At 34.5% G+C, this 18,314-nt stretch overlaps 1 protein-coding gene across 12 annotated transcripts in view; it reads right to left on the reverse strand.

Moving 5' to 3' along the window:
• The window catches only part of Dh31-R (Diuretic hormone 31 Receptor), a 151,667-nt gene that overhangs the window by 28,267 nt on the left and 105,086 nt on the right, over positions 1–18,314 (reverse strand). For all 12 annotated transcript variants that reach the window (XM_085486065.1, XM_029309439.2, XM_029309438.2 and 9 more), the window contains one exon: positions 7,604–7,710. In XM_085486065.1, coding sequence (XP_085342191.1) covers positions 7,604–7,710 — 107 coding nt within the window. The remainder of the gene's footprint in view (positions 1–7,603; positions 7,711–18,314) is intronic.

Raw genomic sequence — 18,314 nt, forward strand, 5'->3', positions numbered from 1 at the left:
ACATAACACTTTTTTTAAAAAATTATTTCTTTTTACATAACATAATCACAATGTGTACTTTTTAAAAAACAAATCGATATCTGTATCTCACAATGTCGGCGCGCTGTATATATACCCAATTTTTAAGATGACGTAGACAATTTTTTTAGAATATCAAAATAAGAACCGTCAAGACGCTCGGTGTCCTTTTTTAGGTTGATACTGTTGTTTTCTTCTTTAATATATATCATTTCTGATATCAACCTTTTATAATAATTCTTTTCATAATCTAGGATTTTTGTGTCGTTCCAATTGAAATTGTGTGTAAATTTTACAATATGATCAGAAACCACCGAGTGCCTTGCAGAATCTAATCTAATATTATTTTTATGTTCATTTACTCTTGTACCTAATTGTCTTTTCGTTTGTCCTACATATGTAGCATCACAATTATTACACGATATCTTATATATGACCCCCGAATTATTTCGGAGCTTATCACTGTCTTTTTGCGTTTTTATGACTCTGTTTAATTTCTTTAGACATCTGTATCCTACTGTTATATTTGATTTCTTTAATTCTGATGCTACTAGTTCCGAGATTCTTTCAATATATGGTATCGCTATAAATTTTTTATTTCTGTCGTTATTTATGATTTCGTTATTTATATCTTGAGTCATTTCTTTGTTTAATCTATTAACAATAAGGAACTTCAGTCTATTATTGATTTCTGAGAAAATGAGATCAAGAGGATAACTATTGCTCAATAAAATCTCTATGATTAATGTTAAATTTTTACTATGAAAACGGGGATGTGATAATAATATTGACCGGTCTACTAAATTATATATTACACTTTTTTTGTGGCATATAGGATGATTTGAATGATATGAGAGTGTTCTACTCGAAAATGTTTTTTTCTGAAACCAATCTATATATATTATGTTATTTATAATTTTGAGTGAGATATCTAAAAAACTTATGCTACGGTTATCCTCTCTTTCTATTGTGAATTTTAATCTATCGTGACAATCATTAAATTTTTCTACTAAATATGTGACTTGATCTTCCGGCAAGCAAACCAAGATATCATCGACGTAGCGACAGTAAAACTTTAAATTTACATTTATAGTTTCAAGAATCCTAGTTTCTATTTTGTACTGCGTTCGTCATATGATAATCTCATAAATGTTGTATTTATAATAAGGTCGATATGACTAAATTAATTTTTTGACATATTAGCATGATATTGAAAAAGACTGTCGTACAGTCGAAACGTTTATCTTAACCTTTGTATATTATGACGTAAATTAATAAAAAAATTTTTTAATTAATATCATATAAGCTCGTTAAGTTGGCCTTTTATTATATCACATATAAAAATAAAATATTATACATCGAATTTGCATTCTGCAATATAAATTTGCATCAGAAATACATTATTGTCTGTATCAGAATTATAAAACTTTAATAGTTCGATATGCAAATATATGATTTAAACTTGCAAATTCTGCTTTAACGTTACGATTTTTGATATAAACTGTTGGATTTGCCTTCTTCGAATGTCCTCATATTTTTACCATATTATTCATATATTTTGTAGATATAGTAAATCATTAAAAATTAACGATTGAGATTTCATTGTATCTTAATCTTGTTTACAAGTTACGATTGGAAGATCTTAACTTATAAGCTTATAAATAAGACTTCAAAGTCTTCGATAAAATCTGACTTTATCACACTTCAGATAATATCTGCAAAACGGATATGAATTGCTGATGCATATTATTGTATCGATAAAAATCAATCGATAATTTTACAAGTCTAAATATCAACACGCGAAACGATGAAGTTTCTGACAAATACGAAGCATTTTATCAATCATTTTCATCAATCAGCATCGCGGAAAAAAGATAACGAGATTCGATTCAATTTTACATTTTAATTTTTTTTAACAAAAGTATATGAAAAAATACGCTTTTAAAATAATTGTCAAATATAAAGGCAATCGATGATGAACGGACGGTGTAAACTTTACCTCTATTTGCGTATACTTTTGCGGACGAAATTGCAATCTCGATCCCTCGAATTACAACTCGCATACGCAATTTAAGTGCATTTATTTGCACAAGCTCTATACATATACATATGTATTTTCCCCGGTTCTTGCGATAATATTTACTTCGGAATTCGAGATGCTGCCGAAGTTAGAAATACACATTTACACGTGGATTCGCGCGTGTATCAACGTTCAATTGTTCACGCGAGAGTGTAAATACAAAAGGCTTTTGTCATAACGTCACAAAGAATCGGTTTTATTTGAAAATGCGGCGCGAATTCAGCTCATTCACGTCAGACACGTGTGAATATTAAAAAGTCCGCTGTGTCTCGGCAAAAACACAGATTATGTATCATTTTGTAATTTGCAAAACAAAAAAAAATAAATAAAAAAAAAAAATAAAGATAAGAGAGCAAAGCACGGAGATAACTCGGTTACTCGACGGCGTCTCATTAACGGAGTTTAATGAATCCTCCTCGTTTTAACCTCGCGTTTTCCACAGGTAAAACTGGAGGGATTTAGCCAACGGGATGATACTGTCTGTGAAAGATATGAGATAGAAATTACTCAGTTAGATTACTAACATGAGGATGCGATGTGTGGAGAGACAGTGCAAAAATTATATTTATACAGGGTGTCCCAGAATTACCGTATCGCACGTTAATGGGAGATTTGGAGACGATTTTTTCTCAGCGAAAATGTCGAGAAAGGTCATCATCTTTTTAATGTTCCCAATTTTTGAAATCATGTATCTTTGTAACTAATAAGCCTTAAATTAAAATTCTATTAAAGTAAACTTTACCTGAAATTAACTAAAAAATGTAGTTTTGTTAATAATTTATTTTTACAAGGCTTAGTTTACAAAATAGCTTTTATTTTCAGCTGCTTATAATTCGAAAATTATTGGTGTCTCGACACTTTTGCTGAGGAATAATCGTTACCAAATTTCCTCAGGAATCTCCCATATTTTATTTTCATAAGCTTAGTTTCCAAAAAAGCCTTTATTTTCAGCTGCTTATAATTCGAAAATTATTGGTGTCTCGACACTTTCGCTGAGAAAAAATCGTCTCCGAATGATACTAGGAATCTATTAAAAACTTTTCCGCCAGTTCTGAAACATGCTGTATATATATTTTCTCTCTTTCTCAAGGATTTTTTCAGCCTCAATACTCTGGACCCGAAAGATAAGTCAAGGTTTTATCGTCGTATAAAATAGGATATCGCAGAGAAGTATTTTTCCACTTCGAAACCCTCTCGCAAATTATATGAATGACCACAATCGAGCGAATTGATAGAAGGGGTGAAAGAAGGGACAGAGCGATTGCGTCTAATTAAGTAAAGGGAGAACTCGGTAACTTCTAAGTGTTAAACTAATCTTGAATTTCCATGTGGCGATAAATCAGAGGTAAAGGCTCTCGTTACGCTTTTGACCCGGAAAATTGAGAATCTTGGGAAGATTGGGACTTATTTAACTCGAGAATGAAAGATCGTATTTAGTTTGGCGCAAATGTAATATCCAATTTTATTTCCAATATGATTATTCCGACATACTTTAAAGCGAACAAAGGCTTTTCCCGAAAAGATTATAATTTTCTCATATTGCTGTCATTATTTTCCTGATTGCTTTTTGCTCGCTTAATACTAATTTATTAATTTTATAAAATTATTATATTTACATAATTATTATTATTTATATACACTGCGAAAAAATGTGTAAATTTGATTAAATTACTATTTTGTTAATCGAACATATATTAGTCTTTAAGCCAAATATAAGTTTTGTTAAATTTAATATATTTAATTTAAATATTTTTATATATTTCAATTAATAAAACAATATTTAGTCGAAAGGTTTAATCAAGTTCTAGTTTTGAGACTTTCGCGGCCATTGGAATCATCAATGCAAAAGGTTTCCGGATAGATGCCGCGTGGTTTAACAGCGTAATGCCGACGTTTCGCAAACGTTGCAGTTTGCATCTTCAGGGCTGAGAGCTCCGATATTGAGCTTTCTTGGGTTGTGGTCCTTATATATATTATGGGAGGTTTTTCATCTAATTCCGTAATGACGTATTGACCGAATTGCTTAATCAAATTTTTTTTCACTACTTATTATGAAATTAATTGTAATAGAAAATTATTTGTCGTTATATCAATTACTTTCTATTTATTCTACACATCATCTGTTTATCGTTCGAGATATAGAAACTGTTTGTACACCTTTCAAGCTCTTCGTACACAAAATTTTCTCGCAAAATTCAAATCGGCGCGTTCCGCACACACAATGTAGAGTGTCGCCGTAAGAACTCGATTTAGAAACTGTTTTCCCTGCTGTGGCCTCGCGTTCGCAATTTCATCGACGTCTCGACGAAAAATAAAAGCGCCGAGCATCGACATTGATGTCAATGCGCGTTAGAGGTGGACGTCGACGTCGTTTGACGTGTACGTCAACGGGAGATAGAGCGGCCTTTAACCATATAGCCATAGTTTCCGTATGCGTGTGTGTATCAAAATGAAGAGCCGGTCCTAATGAATAGCGCGTCGCGTGAGAAGGATGTTGACACGTGGACGGCGTAAAAGCGGCTTCTCACAAGCGCTTCATCATATTATCGTACTGTCTCCCGCGACTCTTCGCTTTAACCCCCGAATTTAATGAGCGAAAAATCTCCATGTAAATCTCTTCATCTCTCCGCTCGAGAGAGAGAAATAATATGCACTTATTTTTTATATATATTTATATTTTTATATATATTATATTTAATTATATTTATATATTATATATTTAATTATATTTATATATATTTATATTATTTATATTATATTTATATTATATATTATAATTATTGAAATGGCGATACGCGTGAAATGTTAGACATCTCTCCAGTCGAGAGAGAGAGAGAAATATAATATGCAGTATTTTTTATACATTAATATTTTTGATATTATTGTAGAAGTTTATTTTATTATTCTGAAATCATATTTATTATACAGAAAAGAGGGAGGAACGAAAAATGACGGCACGCGCGAGAAGTTAGGTACTGTTAAAATAGAGGGATCCATTAATTTAAATTTTTTAGAAAGAGAAGCTGGGGAATTTAACTTCGCAATTTCACGCTCGTCTTTCTTTTTTATACCTCGCGCGAGACCTCCTTTTTAAACGTCATAAATCCGCTCCGTCGAGAATATGCAAAGCGACACGACGTAGAAATCAATTCTTGTAATATAAAAGCGAACAGGGAGGAGGAGGAAAAAAAGAAACTCCCTTTCGCTCTATAACATCGACGTAATATTATTATTATCGCGAGATTGGCCCGGAAGTGTCGAGATAGTAACCTTAACAGCACACAAATCCCGAAGACGTTCAGAGAACATCCTGAGGATGTTCGAATGTCCTCTGGATATCCTCTGAATATCTTTTCGAATGTTGCGCTATTTGCCCTCATGTATCCCAAGTAGCAAACTGACGTCATTAGACATCATTTTGACGTTTAATGACATTATTTTAAGATTTGGAAATGATTTTTCCTCGGCAAAAATGTCGGAGGTCGTAATTTTTTACATGTTTCCAATTTCCCTAACAGCACACATATCCCGAAGACGTTCAGAGAACATCCTGAGGATGTCTTAATGTTCTCTGGATATCCTCTGAATATCCTTCTGGATATGTTGTGCTATTAGGGTTTTGTCATGTATCCCAAGTAGCAAACTGACGTTATTAGACATCATTTTGACGTTTAATGACATTATTTTAAGACGTTCAGAGAACATCCTGAGGATGTCCTAATGTCCTCTGGATATCCTCTGAATATCCTTCTGGATATGTTGTGCTATTAGGGTTTTGTCATGTATCCCAAGTAGCAAACTGACGTTATTAGACATCATTTTGACGTTTAATGACATTATTTTAAGACGTTCAGAGAACATCCTGAGGATGTCCTAATGTCCTCTGGATATCCTCTGAATATCTTTCTGAATATGTTGTGCTATTAGGGATAGATCGCTTCCCTAACAGCACGCATATCCCGAAGACGTTCAGAGAACATCCTGAGGATGTCTTAATGTCCTCTGGATATCCTCTGAATATCCTTTCGAATGTTGTGCTATTAGGGAAGAGACAGAGATCGCGGTCGCGTGATCGCTGAGATTGTTCCGCCGCGAAATAATAAGGGATTCCCCGTATACGCACACACATACTCGGTCTTTCAAATACTTGAACAAACGCGCGCGTCCTCCCGCTCAAACGATATTAGCTCCCGGGAGGATATATATGTACCTACCCCTACCTGCCTCTGCTGCGAGAGTCGTCGTCGTCGGGCGCCTTCGAGCGGAATAATGCGAAATCGAAACCCGTGTCAGGACGGCGACGTGTCACGCGCGAGACTTCGAGGGAGGATGTAACGTATAATATGTATATGTAACCGGGTGACTTGTGTGTGCGACGACGGACTCGCACGATATTTCCCGGAGGGATGGGAATCGCGTTTTCGCTTATATAAGCGATCGAATTTTTTTCATCGACAATTTTAACCCGTCTGTCGATGAACGGATGGTACCCGAGGGTTTCAATGTTAAAATGTATCGGAACTTCTCTCTTACCGCCTTCCCCTGGAGAACCTGATGTCCATCAACTGCTTACAATAAAATTGTCGGAGAAAATCTGCGTTTGATACTCGAGTATACTCGTGCATTGATGAAAGGGTGAAAAATTATAAGGGGTGAAATATGCTTTCTGAAGCGAAATGTTTGTCGTTGTCGATTTAATTTATCTATGATCGCGAGAGAGAAGCTGACAGCTTTTTAAGAAATGATCTTGTATTTTGTACACTGAAAAAGAATTGTTAATTTGACTTAACCTTTCAACTAAATATTATTTTGTTAATTGAACATATAAAAATATTTCAATTAAATATAACATATTAAATCTCACAGAATAATGTATATATTTGACTTTAATACTAATATATGTTCAATTAACAAAATAGTAATTTAATTGAAAAATTTAGCCAAGTTAACAATATTTTTTTTTCAATATATTTAAAAATCTAAAATAACCGGAAATAATGTTCGATGTCCATTAGCTGGCTATAAAAAAATTGTCAGAATATCGAAAACCTGTTATTGATTAAAGGTACTCATACATTGATGACAAGGTAAAAAATTATAAGGATTAAAATATATTTTCCCTGCTTTTCGAGGATCTTTTGATGTCTCGAAGCAAAATGTTTGACATCGTCGATCTAATTTATTTATAATCGCGATCGGAGAGAGAAGTTGATAGCTTTTTAAGAAATTATTGTATATTTTGTATTTAAAAAATTAAAATTATTTTGTATTTTATACTTAAAAACTTAAAATTATTTTATATTTTGCATTTCAAAACCTTAATTAAAATAACAAAGAAAAAATGTTCAATGTATAAAATTATAAGGGTTGAAAGATGCTTTCCATGTTTTTCGAGGATTCTTTGATCCATAAAGTAAAATGTTTGATGTCGTCAATCTAGTTTATCTACAATCACGATCAGAGAGAGAGAGAGAAGTGAATAGCTATTTAAGAAATTATACTTACACTCAGATCCTGTAGATTCACGCAGGTCGTGTAATTGCTCCATATTTGATTGGACTCGGGATGTCGGAACCACGTGCCATTTAATTCGCAATACTTGTGCGCCATTACTGCAACAGAGGAAAATTGCGGAAATTTATCACGAGAGCTTCATATATATCTAACGACATCGAAAGATTGGAGAATTAATCGATTCGATTAATTATATCGAACATTACATCATTAATACAAGTCGATTGTGCGCGCGGATATAATAAAATATTATATAGTGGGATTTATGATCGTGTTCTTGACGCTATTTAAATTATTTTTATTTTTACCTATTTATTTATTTATTTTACTTTGTTATGAGGTTTTAGATTGCGAAAGACACATTAGTTTTGTCTCGATTTTCTTAACGCGTAGTGACTAAGATTCTTGCTAACTGTTAACATCTATTTATTTCTTGCTTACTTCTGTCAATTCTGTCGGTGGTATGCAGTGAATTTGATTTACTGTATTAATTTATTATGCATTTACGTTTGGTATGTAACATATTTTTGTATATGAATTTATAATTATTTGTTGCGATGAAATGTATTAAAATTATAATTATTTTTATGTAACTTTTTATAGATTTACTTGTGAAAAGGGCCGCAATGACAGCCGAAACGTTGTATTTTAACTAATTATTTGTAATAAATATTTGGTCGACTTTTACCATTGAGGAAAGATTTTTATTAATTATTACTGGCGAACCTTAAGGATTATCATCTATCTATAATAAAATACTATCGTAGAAAAAAAAAGAAAGAGAAAAAGAAGAGAAAGAACGCTCCGAAAGAGAACGAGGTGCCTTAGAGGGAGAAATTCACGTCAGATTTATATCGCTCCGATGTAATGTATTCGCTTTGATGTTTAACAGAGACGAAACGTCGAGGAAAGATTTCCCTCGCGACGCCGACTGCATAATCATCCCCGCAAAGTTAAGCTCCGTTTCTTGTGTCGAAGCTCGTACAAAACTTCCGTCCGTTCCGGAAACAACAAGGTAATTTAAAATTTCCCGATGAAAGATACTTGCGAGATGCAAAAAAACTGCGCCTCCGGCGTCGCCTGAAGAATCGAGACTCAACACCCACCATCCACCATCTTTCTTCCCTCCCCCTCTTTCCACCCCCTCTATTAGGGGGATGGAGGATATTTATTCCTCCTCGCGCGGATCCGCAGTTTAATAGTTTGCAAATAAAACTACAAATGCAAATTGGACTTTAGAGCCCTCCTTCTGCGCGAAACTCGCCCTGCTTGATTAAACTAATCTTTGGAAAAAATAAACTCGCGCGTCTCTCCTTTTTTAGTGCCTCGCGCTCTTTTCTCCCTCTTAATTAGCGGATGAGATCCGATGTAAATATCCGGGGATGCTGGGAGAGCAACTATACCAGCAGGTTAATCTGTGCAATTATGTTTCCGCTTATCGTGAAACGCGATCTTCCGACTTCTTTTTTTTTTTTTTTATTTCAGTTTCGCCGGATGACGTCATCGACTAATCGATTCGAGGAAGACGCAGTTTAATCTAATTGATTCGAATAGAATACAGGAATTCGAGAAGCAAAAATAAAATTCAAGAAAGAAGACGGATCTGGAAATACCATGCGTATCCGGTGTCGCATTTTAATTGCAAAAAAATGTCCTTATTCTCGAATAGAAGTAAAAAAAAGTAACATTTTCTTGAGCGCGCCAATAATTTTATCAGGTCACCTCGTTATGTCTGTTTAAAGTTCACGGGAAAATATTAATTAAATTTTAGTTACCCCTATATTAAACATGTGTTTAATCATGTTAAAATTTTAGCTATGAAAAAGCTAATATTTTAAGATAACTAAAATTCAGGTTGTAATATAAGGACGCCTGAAATTTAGCTATGATACGCGGAGCGAATTTTCTCTTATTGTTTGAATTTATCCTGAAAATCATGGGATAATATTATAGCACAATACGGTATTGAAAGAATTTTAAATGAGTTTGTTTCTCTGATTAATATTTACCACAATAAAAAATATCAACAATAAGAATTTGAAAAAAAAAAATTATATAAAATATTAAAATAATAATATTAAAAATAATAAAAACAATATTAAAAAAATATCATAAAATATGTGTATACATAAATTTAATCGAACATGTGCTATATCTTATCGTGGTACATACCTATATATTAATATTTTTTCTAAGAGTTTAACAAGGCTCTATAATATAAATATAAATTTAAAGTGTCAAACAGATTTGGCTCTTATTGCCTGTTTGACACTTTAAATTTATATTAATATTTTTTTTATTAATATATTTTGGTAGAAATATTAATTAGAGAGACTCTTACAAAAGTCTTCCAATCCCATATTATCCCACGATTACTATAATTTTCAGGGTTCTCATAGAAAAATTTTGATTGCTACTTACTTTTCTGCACGCACGTGGGTAATGTTTATCAATGTGTTGTTCTCTCTCTCTCTCTCTCACACCTCGTCAGAATATGTAAAGCGCTTCAAAGTCGCAGTACAAACTAACGACCGTGTCGGCAAGCGTGGCTGGGCGATTAAACGCCATTCATCGTAAAGACAGTTTCTGAGGGGAAAGGCGCATTACGAAGACGCGACCGCGAGAAACGACAGGGTTGCACGCAAGAGAGAAAGAGAGAGAGAGAGAGAGAGAGAGAGAGAGAGAGATGCGTGGTCTCGGAGTTTATATTACCAGGCGCGCGTAATTCGTCGTAAATGGCACACGGAGGACGAAATAACGTTTCTCTAGCACATACGTATTTACGAATACATGAGAACGACGGTACACATGCACATATGTGGGTGAATAATGCGGCGCAACTTGTTACAACAACCCCGTAACAGCGGGAATATTAGAATACGCGCGCTCGCGAGACTCTCGCGAGTAATTTCGCCCAGAGTTTTCCGTCCAAACACATCCCTTCCTACGCGTGTTCTCGAAATGGCAACGGTTCTAGGGTGTAGCGCTCCTTACTTAGGCGAGGAAATCAATTTTCAACCCTCGCGGAATACGTCCAAACTACCTGAACCGCGTCGTCGCGAGAACAATTTCGAGCCATTAAAGCGCGCTCGAGGGTCATTGGAAGTTTCAGGTTCCCCAGGTTGACATTTCGGCCGCCATCGCGAAAATATCACCGCGAAGACGTTCTCCCTCTCGGAAGGGAACGTGTGTTATATCGATTCGCAGCGACCTATTAACCGGTCGCACCACACCGCTGGTCTTATTAGAGGGACAAAGAAAAAAAACAGCTTGCGAAGGTCGACGAGTTAAAATTTTAAAAATGTCAGGCAGACATATAAGAATAAGACGCTACTAAATATTCGCGGAGCATTTTTAAGTCATCGTTCCAAGTACAACGTGTTTTATTAATTATTCTAAAGGGGACGATTTAAAACTCATTCGCTAATTATCCGTACATTGGATGATGGAATGAAATTTTTGCGAGGTAAATATCTTGGTTTCTGGTTCTGGTTCGGGATTTTAGAGCTATTAGAGATATGTAATGTCGGTAATTTCAGCGCAAACGTTAGACCCTAATGTAGGAATTGTGCTGATAACACCTGTGTAATTTTCAGATGTTTATCAAGCATTTCTCGGATATTTTATTAAATTGCCGAGTGCAAATCGCAAGTTGTAATACAAAAACAAAATAAAAGTATATTCGTAATCGACTGTAAAATTGCGAAATAATTATCAGAATCGCACGCAAGTTTCCAACTTGGAAACTCAAAATGACAATTGTTGGATCCGATGACAAATTCTCGACTTCATCGAATGATTCATTGCTATCGACGAAAAGAGATCACGGATCGATAGCGAATAATTGTCGAGTTTGGTTGAGCGAGAAAAAAAAATGCAGGGTATGTATGCGTTCATTTTGAAAGAAAGAACGCAAAAGAATGCGAGGAGAGAAAATTACGCGTGGCGCGATCATTCGCTCACTCGTGCGGTCGCTCATTATTTCGTGATGAGGGTCGATCGATCGGCAGACTCGCCTACAAACCCTCCGGTAGGATGTTCGCCGAGCGTAAGGTATCGATGTCCGCCCTTAATTCGTCCATCACCCCTTTTCTTGCATCTTCCCTTCCGACAGGCGCCGTCATTACATCACATTTATCTTCCTCCTAGTCTCCGAATGGAGAACTGGATGCTCCACCCAGGACTTTAAAAAGAAGTATATATGTATGTGTGTGTGTATATATATATATATATATATATATATCCGGTAATTTAGAGACACTGTATATATATATATATATATATATATATATATCCGAGAGATATATATATATATATATATATATATATATATATATCCGGTAATTTGGAGACACTGTATATATATATATATATATATATATATATATATATATATATATATATATATAGTGTGCCATTTTATTCTCACGAATAAATCATCCCCTTGAAAGACCCTTTGTGTATGTGTGTGTGTAGGGCCCTAGTTCCTGTATATCATTCTCCTTTATGTATATATAAATATATATATATATATATATATTTATATATACATAAAGGAGAATGATATACAGGAACTAGGGCCCTACACACACACATACACAAGGAGTCTTTCAGGGGGATGATTTATTCGTGAAATTAAAATGGCAAAGCGCTCGTTAAAGGAAGAATGGCCGACGTTTAATTCCCGAATAATAGATGCGTCGCGTCCGCGCGAGAATCTCGGGCAGAGGAGAGAAAAAAAGAAGCGTTCTCGATGCGCGAAGAAGCACGTTGGAGCATAATGCGGAGATAACGAAACGCCATTAAGGGCCGTTGTTTTCTGAAATGCGATCGCCTGAAACGCGATCTAGCTGGAAGATAATCGTTTTTATCAGGGATCCTGTATGTATATATGGGTATCTACCTACGCACGTATGCATATAGTTATTTTGCGTCCTCGAAATCAGTATCTTATACTTTCGACGACATTTTGAACATTTTAATTAACGAGATTAAATAAGATATTTGTACGGCTTTCTCTTGTCAGAAACCAGAGAGTAATGAATTAACTCTGTTGGATTAATAAACGAAACCACGATGAGTGTGTGCAATCTCATCAAGATTTTCTCCAAGATTTTCTTTTTATCGTAAAATAATAAAGGAAAGAGATATCCCTCTGATTTCCTTCTCAGATTCCGCAGAAATATCCTTTAATAATTATTATACGATTCGCCAGAAGATACGTTTGTATTTCACACAGAATGTTATTTTTGGACAGATCTTATCACCCGGCTGTATTACTTGAAAAATCATTGCTTTTATTTTTAGGTATATAGTAACTGACAAAAACAGAGACTATTTTTTATTTTTTCAGTTTTTGTTCATAAAAGCTATAAAAGATAAGTAAACTTTGAATATTTTTTTGTTTATTTTTAGGTATACGGTATCTGACAGAAAAAAGAGACTATTCTTCATTTTGTCAGCTTTTGTTCATAAAAGCTAAAAATAAATAAGTAAACTTTGAATATTTTTAAATTATTCTTTATTATTAATTAATGATTAAGATTCTTTAATATCGCCAATCAAACAATTATAATCAAAGAAAGGTTTATTATATAAATCGACCACACTGGCAATGCTTTATTTAATCAATAATCACATCAAACGTACTTGCGTCGATTTATATAATAAACCTTTCTTTGATTTTATTTACTGACGACTATCATTAATTTTAAATAATCAAAGAATTAATATTTAAATAACTGTTGAAGAAGACCAAAAATATAGTCGAAACGCGTTGTGTGTGTAAGATTTATTAAATAAATGTCAATAGCCAGCATTGGTTGTGAAATATTTATTCTTTTAATTCTTTATTGACTTAATTTTTTTTATTTCTCTGATCTTCCATTTTGAAAATTAAATACGGTCTCTTTTTTTGTCCTAACATATTAAAAAAAATTAATACAAAAAAGTTTTTATTTTCTTTTATTGTGAATATTAAAATTAAGTCAATAAAAAATTATTTGAGCTAAAAGCATTCCAAATTTTCTTATTTTTTACAATTTTTAGAAACAAAAACAGAATAGAAGATAGTCTTTTTTTGTCAGTCACTATACAGGGTTTGTCCGGAAAGTAATGCGTCGCATTTTTTTGTGACGCGACTATACATCGCAGAGCGATGGGACCGGTTGGGGAGGAAGGGGGGTACCCTTAGCTTTCCAACGGTAGGTCACTCAATTGTTTCCATGCGCTTGGAGGGTTAGGACGGCTTATTCTGTGAACCTCTGCTTAGTGGTCGCGTCGAACTTGTGATGGAGAGAACGATAGAGCAACGCTATGCGATAAAGTTTTGCGTGAAGCTGGACAAGACGCCGCTGGAAACTTTTGAAATGCTCAAGAAAGTTTTCGGGGACAATTGCCTTTCCAAATCGCAGTCAAACAGATGGCACAAGATGTTTAGAGAAGGTCGGAAGGAGGTCGCCGACGAGGCCCGCGCAGGACGCCCGTCAACATCGCGAACGGACGACAATGTGACTCGTGTGCGCCAATTATTGAATTCAGACCGTCGAATGAATGTTCGCTTAATGTCTGAATTATTGAACTTGCCGAAAACGATTGTTCACGAGATTGTATCGGAAGACTTGGCCATGCGGAAGATTTGCGCAAAACTTGTGCCCAGAGTGTTGACCGATGCGCAAAACATCTTGTGCCATCTGTTTGACTGCGATTTGGAAAGGCAATCGTCCCCGAAAACTTTCTTGAGCATTTCAAAAGTTTCCAGCGGCGTCTTGTCCAGCTTCACGCAAAACTTTATCGCATAGCGTTGCTCTATCGTTCTCTCCATCACAAGTTCGACGCGACCACTAAGCAGAGGTTCACAGAATAAGCCGTCCTAACCCTCCAAGCGCATGGAAACAATTGAGCGACCTACCGTTGGAAAGCTAAGGGTACCCCCCTTCCTCCCCAACCGGTCCCATCGCTCTGCGATGTATAGTCGCGTCACAAAAAAATGCGACGCATTACTTTCCGGACAAACCCTGTATATATGTATAAGACAAAATCTCTGCTTGTGTAATGTGAAAAAAATATTTACCTCGTAAAATTAACGCATTGCCTCGAAAAATGTAATAAAAATAAGTTTAAACTATCTACGATGTTGCGGTGAAATTCGAAAAATATATAAATTACTTTTTACGTATTTGTTACATGCGGAATCAACACGTTGCAAATAATAATATATTTATCGGACAGTCTTCCGTTACGCATTATTTATATAAATAAATTGCACATTGCAAAAGGATACGTGTGTAAAATTCTCTTAGCTTTATTATTTTTTAATTATTTCCTCGTCATACGCCAAAACATAAAATGGTTTGGACTGTATATGTACAGGAAAACGTGTGTGCGTAAAATAACATATCGCACTACACATATATTCATGTATGTGCATATTAAAGTAGTAAACCGGCTTGTGAATATTGTCTAAATATTCTTCTTCTCTTGAGAAATTATTTTCTAGCACATTTATGACTTTCTGTCTCAACTGACAACTTGTCAGGCTGAAGATGATAAATGTTGGCGGATTTCCTACAGTCCCAAGTTAATATCACACGAATTTCCGTATACAGAAATGACTAATCAAATGTAATTAAATGCGTGTCTGATGAAATTTCTTTGAGTTTTTCATATCAAAAGCTCCCTTTCTAATGTTTGTAAAACGATGAATAATAAATAATTTTTTTGCAAAACATTTATGTAAGAATATTTCAGTTTTTGTTGCAGTGCCTCGGGGAATTAACTAAATTAGCCGTTAAGTTCACTCATTGAAGAATTTTAGAATTTTCAACGATGCACGTATGTATTTTATATTGTCTAAAAAATAAAAAAAATTAAATAATAATTTCGTATTTTTATTTATACAGCTTTAAGAAATTATTGTGATGTATCTTTTATTTTATTTAATATAATTTTATATATATATAAAAATTTTCTAGATAGAAAATGCAAAGAATAATTATATAAATCAGAAGATATGTCAAAAATTATATAAATCATGCAGGAGATATAACAAGACGATTGAAAACCTACTTTTCTCTAACTTATTGAATTTCTAGCTATTATTTCATCCTCTGTATTCTACCCTTGTATTCTTAATTCATTTTTATGTTATATATTTCTCACATTTCTCCACTCTAAGCTCTCCTTCTATTATCTCGTTTGAAAATAAAATCTTTTCTCGGTTCTGCGAGAATTTCCGTTAAATTAACGCAACTAAACTCTTCTCTGATCTCGTTGCAAGCGACCAAGCGATGCGTTTCGCTTCACCGGGAAACGGGATACTACGGGAACGTCGGGATAGAGAGACTGTATTTTTTTTTTCTCCCCCGAAAAGGCATCGTTTTCCCTTCTCGATTCAGGGGGACTCGCGCAATCAGGCGACTGTTTGTGCACAGTCGAAAAAGAATGATTGTACATATTGTGCGTAGAATCGAAAAAAAAAAAAACAGTCCGTTTGTGTCGGAGTGGTCGGTCGCGAAATTTACATCTATCCGATACGAGAGAGAGAGAGAGAGAGAGAGAGAGAGAGAGAGAGAGAGAGAGAGAGAGAGAGAGAGAGATCGGTATCTTGCATACTCGACTTCGGCTGACAAGTCTCGGGAGAGAAGTTCCCGCGGAACTTTATTAATAACATCGTTCTAGCGTGTTCGCGCGAAAGTTTCGATGCTTCGCCGATAATCGATATATACACACGTCACGTTCGAGGGATCGATGACGCGCTCGAGCGATTTCAGGCGCGCGAGTATATCAAATTCGCAACATCCCTGTTTCGTCAAGTATCTTGGAGCTTCGAATCTGACGTTGAGGGAATCCTAAACATCGTCTTGAACAAATATTTATTTTTGATTTTAATTTTTTTTTTGTTTTTAACATAAAATCGATATCGCGCTTTTTCTATGTACTTTAATTATGGAAGAGCATTTATTACGTTCAACCAATAAAAAAAAAAGATTGCGCAAAAATGTTTTCTTGATAAAACAGAACAACATTTAGGATCCCCTTAAGGGAGGATTTTATCGATAAAACATCATTTTTGTACACCCTTTGCTTTTTATTGGTTGAATAGAATAATAAATGCTTTTACACGAATTAAAGTACATATAGAAACAAAATACGAACTTACCAATTGTGTTAAGAATAAAATAAAATGTTTTTTAATTAAGAAATTAAAAAAATGTTTTTGTTTTTAATATAAAATCGCTAAGTTCGCGCTTTATTTTTATATGTACTTTAATTATGGAAAAGCATTTATTATTCTATTCAATAACCAATAAAAAAAAGAATGCGCAACAATGTTTTATTGATAAAACAGGATGACATTTAGAATCCTCTTTAATTTTCATTTAACTATTAATTGGCTATATCAAGAGAAAAATCCTTTACTAGAATTAAAGTATTTAGCTTTCTTATTATTTTTTTTTTAATATACATATTGTATAGTAGCCCAGAGATTTGTTATTATAAATACTTTATTATAAATCCTTTATAAATTCTAGTAACACATTTTTTATTCTGTGTAACCAATAAATAGTTAAATAAAAGTAATGTATATATCGATAAAACAAACGAAGTCAGCATCCCTTTAACGAATGTAAACACGGAAATCCGGCGAAAGGATGAAATAAATCGGGGAATTCGCTATTAATTCGCGGCAAAAAATGCGGTCGCACGAGTTCGAATATCATTTTCCTCGCTCAAACTCGATCGCGATAACGATCCAAAGTTTTTCTCCAGAGATTTCGCGCGGGAATTTCATTTCGGATGCATAGTTTCGCGCAGAAGAGATTTCCAAGGCATTCCGGGATAAAACCAAATATGGGGGAAACCTCTCGGTTGTTCCTCTTCGACCTACTTTATCGCGCGCGTGTTCTGGCGTCGTATTTAAATTTACTCGCTCGATCTTGGATCGCGCTTTATCGAGCGCGCTTTTTCACTAATTTTTTGCCCCCTTTTTTACACGAGCGCGAATTTAGAATGCCACATTCGCGCGTTTCAGCGAGAATACGTTTTTAACGCGGAGCTAATCGATATTCGCTTCGTTACTCTCGGGTTTTCACCACGTTTACCTATCCTATAGAGATCAAAGTTTGTGTTCTCCCGTGCCACGCTCGATCGGCATTATCCGAATCGCAAAAATTTGGATGAAAAATTCGCGACGAACTTTTTGCATATTAATTCAACTTTTGGTATAGATACTTTGATGTAACATAAATCACGCGTGCATAGAAGCAAAATCGGATATTATTCCTCATCCTTCCCTTTCGGATATTACTCTCCCTTCTCGTATACATTCGCGAAACAATAACGAGATGTTACAATACGGAAGAGGAGCGTTCAATTTTTTTTTTCAATATAGTGTGTTTGTCAAACACATTAGTGTACGTAAATATGCGCTTTCCGACGATCATGTTGCTGGCTTTTATTTCTTTTTTTTTACCGCCTTTGTCTCTCTTCTTTTCTTCTTAGAAAAATATCTTGATAGAAAAATATTTTATTTGTGACGGTCGTGATTTTGCACTTTACTTCTTATAAAATATTAAGGATTTTATTTTCTCCCAAATATCATATACATAGAAAATAAGAGAGCAGAAGAGAGAATATTTATACATATGAATATATATATAAATTATTCTCTTCTTTGTTCTCTTTCCTTTTTTTATATCTT

The sequence above is a fragment of the Nylanderia fulva genome, unplaced genomic scaffold, assembly GCF_048542155.1.
Source record: "Nylanderia fulva isolate GAGA-0341 unplaced genomic scaffold, ASM4854215v1 Scaffold4, whole genome shotgun sequence".
Classification (NCBI taxonomy): Eukaryota; Metazoa; Arthropoda; class Insecta; order Hymenoptera; family Formicidae; genus Nylanderia; species Nylanderia fulva.